Genomic DNA, 18691 nt, shown 5'->3' with positions numbered 1-18691 from the left:
AAAAAAAAAAAAAAAAAAAAGACTGTAGATTCAGAGATTAAAAAAAAAAAAAAAGATGAAGCACTACTCAATGACCTCCTTTACAATTTCAGACCTCCATTACTGGAGAGGCTGTCATATTACCTTCCCTTTTTTTCTCTAATGGTATCTCCACCTACAGCAGGTCAGCAAAGTGGACACAGGTGTCTGCAAGAGGAAGAAAAGACAAAGCTCCTGTCCTTCCCCTCCATGACCACAGAGATCTCAGCAAAATCTGAGAACTGCCTTGCCAGAGCAGCAACAGGGTAAGGTACACTCTTATTTGCATAGCAGCATTTGACTTAAATTGATTAATGTATTAGAAAGAAAATTAAGAATAGTTTCAGTAATTTAAAGATCTTGATCCTTAACAGAGATAAATTTAACTTCTGAAGCTAATAATGTTCAGTAATCATGCAAGTATATTGATGTTCTGTTTTGAGAAGCTATCATTAACTTTTAGTAAATGCAATCATTCAAGAATAAGATAATTAAGAGCAAAAATAATAAGAGTCACACATAAATGCAATAGAAAACTGAAAAACAACAAAAACGGCACACTAGAAAGCAGAACTTCATAACGCAGCCTAAGGCTCATCATTAATCAAAGTAAGAGAACAAGCTTCTTTATCACTTACATGCCTTTACAGTCTAGAGTTATCTTCCAAATACTGAGTATTCAATAAAGAGTCAGCTTTAAATTGAGAGGAAAGCCAAGGTTGACTAGATTTTTTAAAGTCTCACATGGGAATATAATATTAAAATTAAAAAAAAAAAAAAGATAGCATGGCATTATTCGCTTAATCATATAGGCCAATTTTATTAGACTTTTGTTGAAGTGTCTCACCCTCCAACAGAAACAATAGTGCCATGGTTTGATCTTTTTTCATTTTATTAGCACAGAATCATGTAGAATGAAGACAGAGAGGAACACATACTCTGAACATGGAAAACTCACTACAAAAATGGGAATGACTTGTTACTTCCTGTGATATTGCCTATTCTCCTCTCACCTTGCGTACCTGAACACTGTTGTAGAGCTTGCAAGCCACAAAAACCCAATCTTACAAGCCCACAGCACATCCTTAAAAAAACAACCCTGCAGTTCCATTACCAGAAAGGGGCTAAGCCTAGGTTCAGAATGACAACTGCCAACAGAGACCGGAACTAAAGCATTTGAATTCCCAAGTCTCCTACTGACTTGAGTAACTTTTGGAGCAGATCCTTTATGTATAGAGTATCATACAACAGCTTTAAATCAAAGGAAAAACATTTACATAGTATGTGCATACACCCTAATGTAAATGCATGAATGTTAATTTTTACATAGTTCAATAAAAATCAATTCTATAAGCACATAAGCAATCTTGTGGTTATGTCTGACCACATAAATACATCAGTCACAGAGATCGTTTACGGTTACAGACCTTCTGGTAGAAACCTTTATAGTGGCACTTGGATAGTCAATTGGTCCAGTGGCTTCGGAACACCTATACACACATAGGGATAGGCAAAGAGTGGCAAGATCTTTATGGGCCAATAGCTGAGCTTACTGCATAACAAGGCTGATGTACAATATGACATCTGCAGCAATATTACCAATAAATTAGATGAAAACTATTCAGATACACTTCCCATAATATGACGGCCAGCATTCACAAAATCAGAATACACGCAATTCTATTCAGATTGCATGGCAACAAACAAGAAGCTGTTTGCCACAATACAGAATCAACACGCTTCAAATGTCCATTATTATTATTAGGTTGTGGCACTCCAATATTTAATTACTATTCAAGGATAACACCTTCAGATAGTTTCCTAAAAATTGTCTTGATTACCAGTCAGAGGGTAAGGAGAGATCTACCGTCACAAGCCAGTAATGTGATCGTTTCTTCATTTGGAAATGGCTGAAACTGGTTGCTATATTCCAACAGATGGCAGACATCTCAGTTTAGTTAGCCATGCAATTGTTTTGTGAATAGGATTAATCACACAGATTTATGACATCCATGTTTTAGCAAAAAAGAGCAGGTAGTTTATTCCTGGTTTTTAACACTTCCCTTCCATCAAAGCGGGCGTAACAAGAAGTGTTGTCTGAAAGCAAAGTATCATGATCTCTCAAAACAAAACTCCAGCTCAGTTCTCCAAGCAAACATCGAGTCACTAGAACAGAGCTCTACCTTGTGTCCACTTCACAAGTACAGAATTCACAAGGATACTCTGAGCAAACTGGGGAAAGCAAGAACTTCATGGAATGATTTGTGAGACCAGCCTCACAAAACAGAAAGCGTGACTTTCACGAGCTTAAGTATTAACACCACCAATGTTTTGCATGATAAGAGGTTAAACTTAAGCAAAACTGGACATTCTACAGAATAATTTAAAAAAAACGTCGAGCAAGTGACTGTTCGATGTTTCACATTAAACTCAACTCTCTCATTTTTAAGTTTTGACCGGGCAATCAGTCATAGACAGACTGTTAAAACAGGACTCCAAACTGAAATACCACTGCGCTTGCAATAAAGGTGGTTTCAAACTGACATTTCTAACTCCACTGGCCTCAAAGTATTTTTACAGTAGTTTCAGTTGTCGGACATGAGTTACAAGCTGCTGTGCCACAGTTAGCGCCGCTCTTCTCCTGTGAAACATACTTCAGGCTTTCAGACTACTCTTCTCTTGTTCCACAAATCTTTGGACTGAAGAGCTGACAAGTCTATCCAATGTCTTTAGTTTCCCTCTAGACTGCATTCCTAGGTGTGCCATTGTGAGTCACTGCTTTCATATTCGAGGTGCTTGCTTGATGGTTGCAGATTCTGTGGGAGGCAACACCTACTTCAAAGACCTCATGAATGGCTTTGCGGAAGCAATGGAAATTGTAGTCTATCAGACCTGTCAAGGAGAGGCGGGGAGAGGAAAAACTGTGCTCAGCTTGCCACATGTAGTCAGACCTTCAAAATCAGTATGTTTCATTCAATACACAGCTATTTTGTTACTTGATTCAGTATGAATGTGGATTCAGAAAATTTAACAGTTAAGTTTTTACTCTAGTGCCAATATTTGTTTAGACTGTTTTTAGAAAGCAAGTACTCATTTGGAACACAAGGTGTATAATTCATAATTAAAAAGCAGATAACATTCGACATTATCTTGCACTCTGATGGTGTCATCGATGCATATCCTAACTGTGGTAAAACTTCTGAGATCATGTAAAACTGGAGTCAGTACTAGGTTAAAAGTTAAAGAGTTCCACTAGAGGATCTTAGAGGTCTTTTCCAACTTCAATGATTCTAAGTACAGTACAGTTATTAAAACATATCTGGTTTTCTTCTTTTGAACAGTCTGTAAACGCTAAGGTAAACACCATCACTATCTAAGTCAAGTACTTAGAAATTAGGGTTTATTCTTTCATTTCTACCCCATAATATATGCAAGACCACTCATACCAATTGTCTGCTACAGGTCCAAGCAACTGTATAGCTGGTTAAACTTGCAACACATTAAACCCTTTGCTCTAAGTTCCTACCACTGTACTAGCCTGCCACTGCTGATTTCTTCAGTCCTATGTTAAAAAGGTTGCAGTAGCGCAACACAAGAAATAGAGAATATGGCTATCACAACACAGCAGCCTGTCAAGCAGAACAAATAAGCATTACTCCATTCAAATGACTGCACTATAGCAGATGGTAATGACACAGGCCTCATTAGCTACACGAGTCATTTCAACAGGGGGACAGCATTCAAGCAATGATTCACAAGAATAAAAATAAGATCATTTTAGCTCTATGAAGGGAGAAAATTACCCCCAGATGAAATTAAATAAATTTAATTTTACAAAATTAAGGTGACTTGTAAGGCAATATTAATATTTTATAGTTGATAAAAATCATTAGACAAAAGCCATTCAAACAGGGAAGGCTCTTACCTTTGCGCTCAAAACTTTCTTCTCTAAGAATGCAAACTAATGCCAAAAACTTTGTTACTTCCTTTAAGTACAAGACCGTTGTGTTATTGAGCTTGATAATTGCCATTGACTCCTTATCATAAGCACTTCCAGTACCATCTTCTTTTAACCTAAGAAAGAATGAGTTAACCCAAGGCATAAATAAGTAACTTCATGACAAATGACAATGACAAATACCCGTGACACGGGGGACACGTTTTGGTGTTAAGCTAAAACTGCATGGAGTTTTAAGGACTGGGACAAACTATTAGTGTTATTTCTGTTACTGTAGTAGCAATAGCAGTATTGTAGAGCTACTTCTGCAAAAAGACAAGAGGTTATACAGCCCTGGGGCTGATCCATCAAGAGATAGACCATTAAACACTGCAGTATTCATTGGCAGTACTGTATTTTTCAGGTTACAATCACACCTTTAATTAAGTTACCACACCTCTAGGGCCACTTCGAAAAATGTGTTTTGAACTAAAATTCTGCCACAAACCAGGAGAAACAAGTGCTATATGCATCCCTCAAAAGCCAAGTTGAGGAACCGGAGCCAAATTGAAAGTTGGCAAAAGCTACTCCGTTGAGATAGCAAGAAGGCTGATAGCAACGTGACTTGCAAGTCACTCTTAGGAGCTGTTGTATGCTATCAACCCCAGTTGTTGCAGGTACTAACATATCTGCATACTACCATCCCGTGCCAAACAAGACAGCAGTATTCATATTTTACATTGAACCCTTGCCTTTTCAAAATGTCAAATGGCTTTTTACAGACGTGAGTGGAGGAAGAAAAATGATTACAAATAGTTGATCCAGCTGCCAAATCATCTGTTATGTTATTCTAGTCACTTACAGAACCAATATGCTCTATAGAACAACTAATAGCATCTTGCAGGATGATGAAGCCAACACCATTTGCATAGTTTGCAACCTATTCTACAACTTTTAAGGATTTTTTTTCTTAAGAGTATTCATCACTTACCCATATATACAGGAAACATCTATCACTACATCAATCATGTCACAGCACAACTCATATGACTGCATGTCCACAGGGGAACTGTCTGTTGCGATGTAGATTTTGCTGACTACATCGAAGAGAAAAGCTTTTTCAATGCCTGAATTCTTCAGAAAGAGAAAGAATTTGGATGAGTTTTTAAAATAACTGCATTTTTTAAAATCTCAAGTAGAATTCATACACTTTCACATTCTTAATAGCAGGAAATGTTTTAAACAACTAGAGGCTTAGAACAGAATCAAGATCTAGAGCATACAGTTTATAAATACAATACCCTTGTTGCTATAGTACCTATCAATATCACCTTCTAGCTGACAAAATGTAAAGCTTGGGACTTGGTTAGAATTACTTTTAGTTTATTATTTACTAGATTGTAATTAAAAAATATATTTTACTCTGCTACCAGAATCTAAATTCAGCATTATAGTTTCTGTTCTATTAACACCAGAAGAGCTGCATATTCACCTGATAAACCAGGTTCAGAGATGAGTTACTTCATAGCAACAAAGCGTGTCAGCACGCTGTTGTAGTATCTCGGCAGTTCAGTGACTGTGTGATGCAGCTGCCATGTAGATTGACATGCAGAGCCAATAAAGCCAGCTTCTAAACTTTTGACTCCACAAAGAATATCTTATTATGGCAGTTATGATAAAGGAAGAGCACGCAGCCAATTGTACCATCCCACATGTAACTTTAAGCACTTTAGCAAAGTTCACGTGCTCCTAAGTTCAGAAGCCTTCTGCTGTTAAGCGAGTTAACCACATATACACCACGGATTTCTGGCAAAGCTTAAGTTCTATTTACGCACCAGGAGCATTCATTATTGCTTTATCCTAGCCTGTGTGAGTATCAAGCCAGCATGCTGAAAGGATCTAACCTATCCTTTTAGCATCAGGGCCACGCTGTACCCTCATGGCACTTAGCAGCATGAACATGCCCATTATCTGCTGAGCCAGGTTATTACAGTCCTCTGCCAACGGGAAGCAAGCTTCAAACAGTAGCATGGGGTGATGCATCTGACCCACGCAGCTCCTCTCAATCCCAACTGTAATTTTCCATGTTGTCCACACGCCTACAACAGTCTCAGACATAACTCAGATGAAAGACAGGCTACTTCAGCCTTGTCCCTAGGTTGGTATTTCATTTGATTTAAAGTACATAGCACAAAATTCTATGTCACAAATTCTGTAAAAAACACAAACTTTAAAATAAGGACAAAGGTTTTGCAGGCCACATGAAATTGACAGTTTGGTTTCAGGTGAAGTTCATATGAAAAAAAACGTCTTGGCACCACAGCTACATTACACTACTAAGCACCTTGACAGACTAATTAGTGTATCATGCTGGCAGAAGCCTTCCTTATCAGCAGTTACAACAAGCCAAACTACACTTCGCTAGCATTTTGAGAAACCTGGATGAAGCACAGACCAGGACAGTTTAGCTCTGGTACAGAACTTCTAATGCAGACAATTAGGATGAGTACAATGCTGAAAGCCACCCAAACCTCCCAAGGCCAGCGTCCCTTAGCAGAAGGACTTGCTTCATTGTTCCACATAATTCAATTACAATTCTGTTGAATTAACACTTACTGATATAAAGATATTTAGTAGATTTTCCAGTGTTGGCAGTTGCGGAATGAGCTTCTGAACCACTTTACTGAAGGCTTCAAATATTGAATGGTCATAGATACTGGTCAAATAAAAGCTGAGGTGAGGGGGGAAGAGAAAAGGAAAAAAAAAAAAAAAACAGATTCATGAGTCTATTAGAATCACAATTCAAATGTTAAAGCTTTATTTTCTAACATTCAAGCCTGGTAATTAAACTGGGATGCTTTATCACAGATATCTTTGGCTGCTCCATCAAGAACATCATTTCTGAGACTGGAGTAAACACGATATAAGCTTCCACAGGAGATGTGAGAACAGAGCAAAAAAATAAAATGAATTTGCTGTCACAACACACTGAGCCTACAAGAATACTTAATGCAAAGGAGTTAAATGTCTAACTAGGTTTCATCAAGTCCTGCTCCTGACCTTCCACTTTGTCACACTGACACTGAGAGACTGGCCATAATTAAAGGCCCCATAAGAAATAAAATAGTAAAAACAGGAAAAGAAAAAAAAAAAAAAAAGATAGTTTGTTTTAAAGGTTTCAGTAAAAGATTCCTTAAAAAGCAGGTCAAATATCAAGAAAGAGACCAAGCTTTTAAACCAGTCATACTGAAAAGCCAGTGGTAGACAGTATTAGAACACAGCTTCTTCTGTCCTCCCTCCCCTGCCTCTCCAGGCCACTTGTACAGATTTGGCCTGTTACACTGAATGAAAGCTATGCAAGAGGATCTTGAATTATCAGCAAGCTTATTCATAAGCCTGTTGATTGGAAACTGATACGCTAGCCTGCCTTATTTTAGTCAGGTAGCTAGCTGAGATTTGGCCAAAAATTCAACAGTTTATTTTATAACTTTAAGAAATTAACAAGACCTTGCTCCAATCCACTATGACATCTAAAACCCCATAGTCTGTAGGCATTATCAGCAACAGCCAAATCACATATGCCAATATTTTGTAACTCACCTAAGGTGAAGTTTTTCAAGCCCAGCATCTGTAAGGTCATCGTTAGCCCTCTGATGAATATCCCGCTGAGTTTCTATTTTATGGTCATCCGATAAACCATCAACTTTATGAATAAAAACTTCAAAGTTCATTTCTGGGTTGACCTTGTAGGCTTTTGAAACTGTGATGTGGAGTCTTGTTAAAGCTTCCATATAGTCATCCTGTAAATAAGTTTTGGCAGCAATGAATGAAAAGCCTCTATCTTCAATAACTCCTTTCAGTACAAGAACTTCATTTCACTTCTGTGATGAAACAGAAGTTTGGGAGAAGAGAATACCTTGGAGATTCAGGAATCCAAGTGGCTTAGACTGTTTCATTAGCTATGCAAGGCGCAATTATACCAAACCAGCTTTCATAGCAAAAGGCAGCTTAAACTTCAACTCCAGCAAAATGCAGCAGTAACGGTCCCAATAACCAGGTGCTCTCCAACAGCACGATTCTTAAGTCCATTAGAAGCTAACAGATACCTAACAGTACCAGTACCTTGACACTGAGGTCAGAAGCACGCTGTTATTACATGAACTCCATAGTATTCAACAGCAGAGGAAGGGCATAATTGGATCATTCAGACCATTTAGCACATCAGATTCCCACAAGTACTTCAGAGTACCTGCCCCCTTCCACCATCTCCACAGGGGCTGCATGTTCCACATAATCAGTTCACAGAACTAAGAATCACACACCAGAAAGTGAGATGGCCAACACAGCCTTTCATACGTAAAAAAGGTTTCACAAAACCTTATTTAAAAATCCAAATTATTAGATTCCCAATTGTTCCTCTCACAAAGTAAAATACAAATCACTAAGAATTTTTAAGAAGTTACCTGAGCATCAATAACATATATTAGAGCACCTGTTCCTCTGAAGATCATCTCATAATCAAACGTTGGGTCAAAAAAGTCCATCTGTCCAGGAAAATCCCAGATTTGGAAATTCACAAACGAACTGTTGGAAATATCATCCTTATAGATCTTGTTGGTGCTTTCCAAGAACAGGGTCTCATTGGGAGACATTTTGTGAAATACCACCTGTTAAAAGAACACAAACAATAGCCTTGACTTGGCCTCAGTAGAAGAGATTGTTGAAACTTCTGTGACTTGAATCTTACAAATAGGTTTATCCGCTCTGAAGAGTATGGCTTTTTCTACAGGGACTTTTCCCTTTTGGTGAAGAGACAGCCTGGTTCATCAGCTAAGCAAATAACCTACTGTTAGAGCCAAGCAACTCAATTCAGTTAAATATTTTTACAAGCTTAAATAATGATACTGCCTAAAGACACCGATCCAGTTGCTCTTTCTTCCTTGCAAGTCAAACACAGTATCTCAAAATGTTGCTGTATTAGCCATATTGCATCAGGTGTAAAGCCACCACATTATTAAGCAACCAAAAGCTTTTAAGAACTGTTCTTTTCTAGCCCTAGAATTTCCTCTACAAAATGCCCAACACCAGCCTGAAAGCAGTTTATAGTGCAATAGAAACGAACCATTGCTACACTACAATGTAAGCTTACAGAAATACATCCCTGTTTTAGGGCCCTGAACCTAGGGTAGTTCACCTGCTGTTAGCGACTGGTTTATCTTTGCTCACCCTCTCCCTTCAAGTACCCTAGAGGAATGTTGAAAACTATCAAAGTATCATGGTAGTTGGTAAACAGTTTAGCTGCAGTGCTGAAAGACACAGTTATTGCTAGTACTCACAAAGCTCCACTGGGATTTTAGCCCTTTCCTGAACAAACAGAAACATGTAAGCCCACAGCAAAGCAGTCTGTAACAAAAGCTGTCAGCTTCAACAGCAAATGTTGTGCTACAGCAACTGGACTGCCTGTCACAAATGTTACTACAAACGGTAAGGTGGTTGAACTCTAGGACTGCTACATGAAATGTTTCTTTTATTCTTTTAAATGTTTCACACCGTTATAAAAGTCAACCATTAAGAAGAGTGAATGCAACACTCTCTGTCAAACTGAAAACAAACAGCTCCACACCCAGCACACCTAATGGTTGCACAGTGAGGTTGAAAGTAGTATGTCAGATTTTTAGAAATAAGGGGAAAGAAATTCACTTCCTCAAGGTTTGAGGAAGCTAGGGTCTGAGTGAGGTTTCATACAGCATGACACTGGTATGGAGAAGTGAGAGCAGTTCTAGGCAGGTAGTGGCTTTACTGCGAGGACTAGACATCCCTTGGGGTCTGAAGAACAGTTTTAAGGCATCCTGGAAATCAACACTCCTTTGGAACTTGGCATCCCTCACGCAGAGCAGGACACAATTAATGAATTACATTTAAAGCAGATGAGTCTCTGAGAAGCAATGTCATCATCCACTTTCCCAAAGCGGTGCATGGCTGACATAGCTGGTGCTCCCACCTTTGCTTAGAAGAAAAAGAAAAGCTGCATCTATGAAGTGACTTGCAAAGTCTTCAAATCTAGCCACAATTTGGGGTTACTGGATCCCTCCAGCTTTCAGGTTTCACAACTTCCAGCTGTGGATAACACTGAGATCTCCAGTAACAGCCTGTGGGGGCTGCCATTCCCATGCCCAGACTCAGAAGAAACCTTTCGGTGCCACCACGACATCTGCACGTACGCGGGGGGCAGCAGGCCTGGGTACTGACAGGTGACTGGAGAGCCTGGAGGGCAGTGACAGCCCCGTCTGTGTTTCAGAGCACAAAGTAAGTGTTTTCTAACAGCTCCAGAGCGATTTGTAAACCCTGCCTAAGGAAAGGAACGAGTCCCCAGCGAAGGCAGGAGTCCCAGGCTGCGGTTCAGGACCCAGTGGCGCAGCCCAGCCTGGGGATTACCACGCAGCCTGCGCAGCGCTGCTACCAGCAGCGGATCCGTTCCTCCTTGCGTGCAACATGCAAAAAAGGCTCCTCTGCAGAGAAGTTTTACAGAAAGCCCCGAAGGGGGCCACGTTCGCATTACAGGGAAACCGGAGAGCCCCCTGCTCCGGGCTGACAACCCCCGTGCCTCCCCCGCAGCCCCTTCCCCGAACAGCCCCGGCAAACAAAACCCCGGAGCTGCAGAACACCCCGCGTTCTTTTAGCACCCACCACCGGCGGCTCCCAGCACCACTTCCTCCTCGCCCAGCACCTCGCCGCGGCCTGCAGCGGGGGGAGCGCAGCCTCTGCCCCTACGGGAACCGGCGGCAGGGCCGGGGCCGCTCCCGCTGAGCACCGGCAGCGCCTCGGGAAGGCGACGGACCCGGGGCCAGCTGCTCTGGGGAGGGGGTGGCGACCACCGGGGGGGCCGGGCACAACCGGGGGGTCCTGTCCACACCGGGACGGCCTCCCCCGGTTCTCCGCAGCCTGCCCTCACCGGCACCGACCCGGAGGAGCGGCGGGTACCCTGCGCTCACCTTCTGGATGGAGGACTTGCCGCTGCGCCGCAGCCCCATCAGCAGGATCCGCGGCTTGGAGTCCGCCCCGCCCGCCCCGCCGCCGGGCCCGCCCGCTCCTCCGCCGCCTCCGGGGCCTCCGGAGCCCGGGCCGCCGTCCAGCTCCGCCTCCTCCTCCTCCTCGCCGTAGCCGAAGTCTTTGGGGAAGGCGTCCGCCGCTCCGAAGCTGCCCCCGACCAGCGCCGGTTCCTCCGCCGCGCCCGCCGCGCCCCCGCCGCCGAACTGCAGCGCCATGGCCGCCCCCGCCCTGCGCCCCGCCGGGCCTCCGCCTGCCGCGCCAACCCAACGCCGCCCGGCCCCGCGCCCATTGGCTGAGCCGCCGGCTCCGCGCCGCCCATTGGCTGAGGGAGGCAGCAGCAAGGTAGGGTGGCTCCGGGCACAAGACCCGAGTCACCTGACGGCGCGGCTGCACGTGAGCCGGAGGGGCGGGGAGAGGGGGCGGGGCTAAGCGTGGGGGCGCGGTGAATGGCCCGAGGGACGTGGTGAGCGGGGTGGGCGTGGTCACTGGTCAGGGAGTGAATGGAGGTGGGCGTGGCTACGTGCAGGGGGCGTGGCCACCGCGCTCCATGCGCCAGCCCCGATCGTGCCCCGCAGCTCCCGGCCCCAGCGGCCGCCCCGGGAGCGGGGCTCGCCCTGCCCGGTCCTTTTCTCGCCCTGCTCGTTAACCACTCGTTAATATCGCCCGGCAGCAGCTGCCCGGCTCGGCCCTCGCGTGAAGCTGTGCTACGGGGCTGTCAGTCTGTCCCAGCCCCGTTTAAGGCTCACACGACCAAAGGCAAAACCAGCAGAGGGGTGACCAGAGAGCAGTGTAAGCGCCCCTTATCGCCCTCCCAGCTGATGCTTTCTCACCCTACAACTGCCCCAGCCCAACACCTGACCTGCCTGCTGCTCCCAGGGCCAGGTGTGCTCTGAGCAGCACCACCCCCTCCCAGCTGTGACACATTCCCTACAGCACCACCCCTCCCAGTCCTTCCCCAGGCTGCAACTGAATGCAGCGTACACATCCTAACTTACCTTCTGCAACAAGGGTGAGAGGAAAGCAGCGTGTTGGGTTTCCAATTTATTTGTTTTGTTTTTAAGAGTTAACACAGCATTACCTGCTCATTTAGCTCTTTTCTGTCCTCTCTAGATCAAGAAGAGGTACAGCAGCAAGGTAAGAAGCCAGTACATTCATTAGCACCTGATTTCAATTTGCACACTGACCTCAGCAGCTCTGCTCTATCTCACCACACCTCTAAGACCAGGTGCAAGACCAATCCTAGAAACAACTTATTCTACTAGCCAGTAGATCTTATACATAAACAACTACTGCACTTCTGTCTCCTTATCTCCCCACATTTTTCCCCATCAACAGTTGCCTTTAAAGTTCCTAGTTTTAGGATTGGAAAAAAATGATGCTCTCTGAAATGCATCTTTCCCATGAAAGACAATTCTGCATTTCAGAAGCACTATGAAATGATGCAGGTGGTACTGCAGCTCCAGCAGCATGCTGTGTCCCTCACTTAACTATACCCATTCCTGATGCCACTTTGAGCAGACAGTTGCCCTACACCAGCTTCAGCAGAAGCCTAACTGCAGTACCAAGTACCAGCCTGCAACATGCTTTGGAGGTCTTGCTTTTACAGTTGGTTCCTCCCTCCTCCCAGCTGAGAGAATACCAAGAGATCAGCAGCTTAATGGGATCATCGACCATGATATGCAACTTACACAAAGTTGGCAGGCACATTTCTCTACAAGTTAATCATAACAGCAACCTTTTCTGCAGCACAGAAAGCAGGAAGATTGGCCAGCATGTCTAAATTCATCAGTTGGTGGTGCAGCTGCACAGAAATCACACTCAAAACACTTGTTTTCCTTTAAGATGATCGGGTACCTAAATAGATGTGCAGAGTTCACACAGAAGAGTCAGGACTGCGGTTCTCAGGAAGCCCTTTATTAAATCAAGGCATTAAAGGAGTAACTACTGTTATTCATCATGCTTCTCTTCTTGAGGTGGTTCATACTGAGCCAGCTGTGGATTTAAAGAGAGGAATTCAGTTAGGGACAACATCTTAGGGACAATTTCTACATTAAAAAGTATGAAAGGCAGTCTGGTCTGGAAGTGCTGCATTTTCTTTTTGTATTTTAATCCATCACAGGCAGTTATGCATGTCCATTTTCAAGTTAAGCAACAGATTAACCCTTCCTTCAAAGCACCAAGTTGTTGCATTGTACAGTCACACAGCTGTAAGAAGTTGGCTTTTCAAGTACACTTTCACTTTCCCATTTCTTTTTCTAGGTCTCGTGAAGTACTATTAATCTAAAATAGCAGCTGGTATTGATCAGTGCCTCCTAAGTTTTGATTTGTACTGATATATAATTATTTTTTCTCATAGCAAGGGTATCTAAACACTTTCTGAAATCATTCTAGCTTTGATTATTCTTTATAGAAGGCATGGCCTAGGCAGCCATGCATTAAAGTGTGACCTTTACTTGGAAAGTTATTTTCAAAGAAACATTAAGATGTTTACTTGACCTCGGTAACATAAAAGATAAGCTGAAGCTTCAAAAACAGTTCGAGTGCCAGGACTGAGTCTGAAATATGCCAGTCCAGCTTCCTCACTTAAGATTCTACCCCTCATCCTGCAATCTGTGAAGTAGGTTAAAAAATCAATACATCAAAACAAATTAAAATACCATCGTGTCCCTTGTAGCAATACTGATTTACAGCAGCCACTGTGGCATTCACAAGAACCACAAAAACAGCATTTCTAGCATGTTCTTCTAGAGTTTACCACACCAGATGGTCACTATACAACCTGAAATCAGATTTCTTCCCTGTAAGGACGTAACTGTTGCATTTCTGCCCCTGCCCCCATGTAAATACATAACATTCAGTAAGTTTAAGGAAAAGAACAGCTCTTCACAGATTAACACAGCAGCAGAACACCTATTCAGGCATGATTGAAGTTACCAATAAAGGCACAATTAGAGGGGTGTATTTTATGCTAGAGGAATGCTGAAAATAAAGCTAACAGTTTTCCCTGCTGAGAACATCCGTGTGAGTTCATCCATGCAACTTCTACTGTGTCAGAATGACAGGTAATAAGGGAACAAAATAAAAAGACATTAATAATGGAAAACATAAAATAAAAGTTAACATTTGAAGATAAAGAAGGACGAAGCACAACTTAAGTAAACAACTTGGCTTATGGAAAGCTTGCTTTCCTGAAAGAAGTTTTAGCAACACCTTTTTAAGAGAGACCCAGGTCCCTCTGCTTTCACATGTCCACTTACTAGTTGCATTTTCAACTCAGCTACAGCAAGCTGCCTGCTGGTCTGCTGCCACTCCCACAAGAGGGGGCAGGATACTCTCTGTTGTGTTTCCTAGTAAGCATAAACAAACGTAGCTGCAAGGACTCAGCAGGTACTAGTTAAGAATTGCTAGGTAAGCAAGAGGACACTCCAGAAGAGGGAGTAGTGCCCAAGGATCCCTTCTCCCAGAAGGGAAGCAGCAGTAGTTGTTTAGGACACAAAAACAAACACGGGGATGTTCACACAGGAGAGAAGAGCCATCCCCTCCAGACAAAGACATGGAAGCTCACAGTGGCTTAAAGCCCTGACACCAGCTCATTAAGGTTCTCACAGTTTTACTTTGAAACTTCTTGCTCACTTTACAGGCATTACCATCTAAAAGGGAAGCTGTTCACATCTCTGAGCTCTTTTAGAGGGCCTAGAGACCCCTTAAGGCACAGCCCTGCATTCACCAGAGCCTTGCAGACACAGGAGTACCAGAGCTGTTTTAACTAAAGGGCAAGTTAATGTTCAACGTGATAAGAGTGACCTCCACTGGTAAAATCCTGCCATGTATAAATCCATACCAGGATACAAAAACTAACACACAATTTTCCTCCTTCAGTTAGCCCTTTAAAAACCTCTACAGTAGATACACTGGCTTCCCACCACCACCCTCTTTTTCAAAGCTCTTGTGGAAGCCTAAGCTACATCGTATCAGGCAACTTAAAAATATCCAGATAGGACTGAGTGATAATAGGGAATCAGCCTTCATACGTGTAGTTTTTACAAAGTAAATTCTCGAGTTAGTAAAACTAGATTATAGAATGCAAGTCTCCCATCAAAACAATTACTACACAGAAGTCTACCAGGAATGAGCTGGCATTCCTCAGCCTCAAGGCTAAACAATGTTAACAACATTTATCAGTTATTCTAGTGAAAAAAGTTAGCTGTATTGTAAACCTCAAAGTATCTGCTTGTGGAATGCAGAAGTACTTCAGAATACCAGACAGACTTTTACCTTGGTTTTCAGGTTTTTATTTTCTTCCAACACAGCTTCGTATTTTTCTTTCATCTCTGCCACTTCCAGGCGAAGTGCCTCTATTTCTGGATTCTCAGGAGCTGAAGCTCCCAAATGATGCTTCAGAAAGCTGGTATTTGGATGTTAAGTATTTCTTCCATTAGACAGCGTAACTGTTTTAATTTTAACACTTAATTACAAGTTAGTGATGCAATAAACATGACCAAAATTGCATTAAACCACTTTGATTACTACAGAGCTTTTCATCCTACAGGATAAAGTTCCAAAAATATGAAAGCCTTTCAAGTTCATTGGTATATCACACAAACAAGTGACATCTGTACATATGAGATGCTCACGTTTTGCTACACCAACCTTTTCTTTCCTCTGAAATGCAGAATATGGTAGCTTTTCAATTTGTGTTTCAAACATTTAGAAAGAAAAGGGGAAAAAAAGGTAGGCTACCTACAAAACAGCAAGAAATAAAGTCTTTAACTTTTTTCTTGACCTTCTTGTACTCAAATACTACTAGAAGAAGGGGCAGTGTGAAGAAGCAGACTTCAGAAGCCACAGATACAGTAATCAATTCTAACATTGCAGGTCTACAACATCTTGTAGTAGCCTGTAACTTAATTTCATAAATGCTGACACACTGATGAGCACGATTCTCTTGTATCCTGTCAGATTTGGTCAGCTCTCTGACAAGTTTTCAACCAAGAATAATCTGATACACGCATGTGAATATTACCAAACGCTTTGATAATAAACTGCAGCCAGAAACGCTGGAAAATGCCAGAGGTTTTAAGGTTACTGGAAGTGGTTCAGCACCAAAGGAATTTCCAATTGTCTATTATATATTGTCTTACAGGTGGCTCTTGATCCACTAAGACTGCTAGTAGTAACTAAAATCACCTAGAAAAGGCACATTCTGAGTTTAAGTCTTCTGAGCAAGTCTCTCCAGTTCATCTGGAAGTGCGAAACAGCACTGACACTGCATGGCAAAGTCCCCAGCAGCACTCCACAGAAGAGAAAAAGGATACTCCAGTGCACTATTTGGTTTCTCTGGCTCTTCATATAAGGCTACCAACACTGCAAACAGAAAATATTCAACAATTTCAGAAGGTTCATGCAACTCTTTACTTTTAAAACACATACCAACAGCCAGAAGGCATAAGTATTGCGTGCCATGTTTATAGCACTTTCTTCTGTTTAAGAAAGTTCTCACCTACATCCTTTGATGTTAAGAGTAGGGCTGTACAGGAGAACACAGAGCATCCCACATGGTAACAGCTAGACAGAGAGGGGTTTCTTGGTCCCCTAACCAGTCTTTGACTATTCTAGCATAGAAAACAAACCTAGACAAGTTTGACATGTTCCACACACAACCCTAGTGTTGGCTCTCATCAACAGAGAAACATGACTTCTAATTATTTTGAGACTCTCCCTTTACTAGCTGTTATTTCTACTTCAGCTATGACTTAGAGCTGCATGACAACATCAGCGCTTCTGTAACTTTATGCATTAAAACAAGCTTCCAAACAGCTCCAGAACTAAAAGGCTACTGTCAGAGGAGGTGATTAAATTCCTCACTTCACTAAAACCTTCATGGATTGGGGCTCCTGTGGACAACAGAGTACCAGAGGGCTCAGCACAAGCAGCAGTACCCTAACAGCTTAAAAAACTAGCCATATGTATGCCAACCCTGTATTTGGGGCACCCAGCCCCATAAGCAGTCTGAAAGTTCCCAAATGTAATCACCCCACAGGGGCACACACACGTCCATAGAAGATGTTTGGTTTCATAAATCCTTCCCAAGCAGTGTTTGCAGGGAACTTCAGTGCCCCTCTCCCAGTTTCAGGTGCTCAAACTGCACAGCTTTTGCACCGAGCACCTAAATTAGAAACAAAATCAAGAAGCCACAGTGCTTGGAAGAGTTGTTTTGCTATTGCACAGCGTGCTTCAAACTGCGATAGTACAAACACACCTACAGGAAGCCAAACAGCACCCACGCACCCAGCGGAGAGCCTCAGCATGAAGCCCATTCCCTCCCATCACAGATCTGCTGTTCACCCTTCAAACAGCGAGTGTTGTCAGGCAGGAACATCAGCACACTGCCGGAAGGCTCTCGGGAGCACTTCAGAAGTCAGAGGAAGCCATAAAGAAAACCAAAGCATCCTTCAGTGGAGCACAAGTTTTTTCCCTGTTCTGATAACAAGTTGCTTCCACAATGGCTGGATGTGGTGCTTACGGGCATGGGTTAGTGGGTGACTTCAGTGGTAAGGGGGTGGTAGGACTGGATGGTCTCAGAGGAGTTTTACAACCGTAATGATTCTCTGAAAGCTTACCAGTCAGCTTCAGAAGATCCGAACCCTGCTCAGGAAGGGACCTTTAACCAGTCCTGGGGCAAACCTACTGGTACATCCCTCACAGGGTCATCAGGGCTGGAAAAGCCCTCCAAGCTCATCTGGTCCAAGTGTGCCCTACCACCACCCCCTGCCCCTGTCCCCCAGCACCACGTCCAACCTCTCCCTGAACACCCTCAGGGACAGGGACTCCACCACCTCCCTGGGCAACCCGTCCCAACGCCTGAGCGCTCTTGCTGAGGAGAAATGTCTCCTCATTTCCAGCCTGAACCTCCCCTGGCACAACTCGAGGCCGTTCCCTCTGCTCCTGGCACAGTTCCCTGCGGGCAGCTCCCCCTCTCCCGAACACCCCCCCCCACAGCTCAGGGGAGCCCCCAGCACCCCCCACAGCCCCGTACCCTTGGTGAGCGTGTCCAGCACCCCCGACTTCTCCAGGTAGCGGCGGAACTGCTCCCGCTTCGAGTCGGCGGCCTGCGGGAGGACGGCCGGGCGGTCAGCGCGGCGGGGCGGGACGGACGGGCCCGTGCCCGGCTCCCACCCCGCCGAGGCCGGTCCCGGTGTCGCTGTCGGTCCCGGTCCTCGGGCAGCCCCCGGGGGGCTCCGCCGGGGCCGGTCCGCGCTGCCCCTACCTTGTAATGCGCCATCGGCCCGGCCCGCGCGCCTGCGCCCGCCTCCTTTACGGCCCCGGGGCGGCCGCCGCTGCCATGGCGACGAGGGCCGGGAGACACGCCCCAGGGGCGGCCTGGCGCTGTGACGTCAAAACGAGGGTTGATGACGTCAGAAGGAGTGTTAGGGACATCCCCCCCAAAATGATAATCGTGTCAAAATGAGGGTTGCTGATGTTAAAATGACACTGGGGAGGCCTACGGCCTGGGGAGGCTGTGGGGCCTCCGCCTAGTCCCGGTGTTGTGTCTGTGCACTGTGATGTCAAAAAGAGTGTTACCGACATTAAAAAGTGTTAATGATGGCAAAAAGTGCATTACTGGCATCAAAATGAGGGTTACTGATGTCAAAATAACATTGGGGAGGCCTGTGGCCTGGGGAGGCT

The 18691-nt window shown here is 44.0% G+C and overlaps 2 protein-coding genes across 2 annotated transcripts; both read right to left on the bottom strand.

Annotated features, from left to right (window-relative positions):
- Positions 1 to 810: 810 nt before the first annotated feature.
- RRAGC (Ras related GTP binding C) lies at positions 811 to 11220 on the bottom strand. The gene is made up of 7 exons (XM_032202329.1): positions 10948 to 11220; positions 8419 to 8622; positions 7556 to 7755; positions 6572 to 6686; positions 4947 to 5089; positions 3944 to 4092; positions 811 to 2910 (listed from the first exon to the last, which is right to left on the bottom strand). Exons 1-7 carry the CDS (start codon positions 11218 to 11220, stop codon positions 2759 to 2761), a joined length of 1236 nt encoding a protein of 411 aa, XP_032058220.1. The 3' UTR covers positions 811 to 2758.
- Positions 11221 to 12898: 1678 nt separating this feature from the next.
- Positions 12899 to 18352, bottom strand: MYCBP (MYC binding protein). The gene is made up of 5 exons (XM_032202224.1): positions 18273 to 18352; positions 18042 to 18114; positions 16321 to 16369; positions 15281 to 15410; positions 12899 to 12997 (listed from the first exon to the last, which is right to left on the bottom strand). The coding sequence occupies exons 1-5, from the start codon at positions 18285 to 18287 to the stop codon at positions 12953 to 12955; spliced, it is 312 nt and encodes a 103-aa protein (XP_032058115.1). The 5' UTR covers positions 18288 to 18352; the 3' UTR covers positions 12899 to 12952.
- Positions 18353 to 18691: the final 339 nt, after the last annotated feature.

Source organism: Aythya fuligula, chromosome 23, assembly GCF_009819795.1.
Source record: "Aythya fuligula isolate bAytFul2 chromosome 23, bAytFul2.pri, whole genome shotgun sequence".
In the NCBI taxonomy this organism is placed as follows: domain Eukaryota; kingdom Metazoa; phylum Chordata; class Aves; order Anseriformes; family Anatidae; genus Aythya; species Aythya fuligula.
Note: the sequence above shows the minus strand (reverse complement) of the source record. Positions and strands in the feature narration are given on the sequence as shown.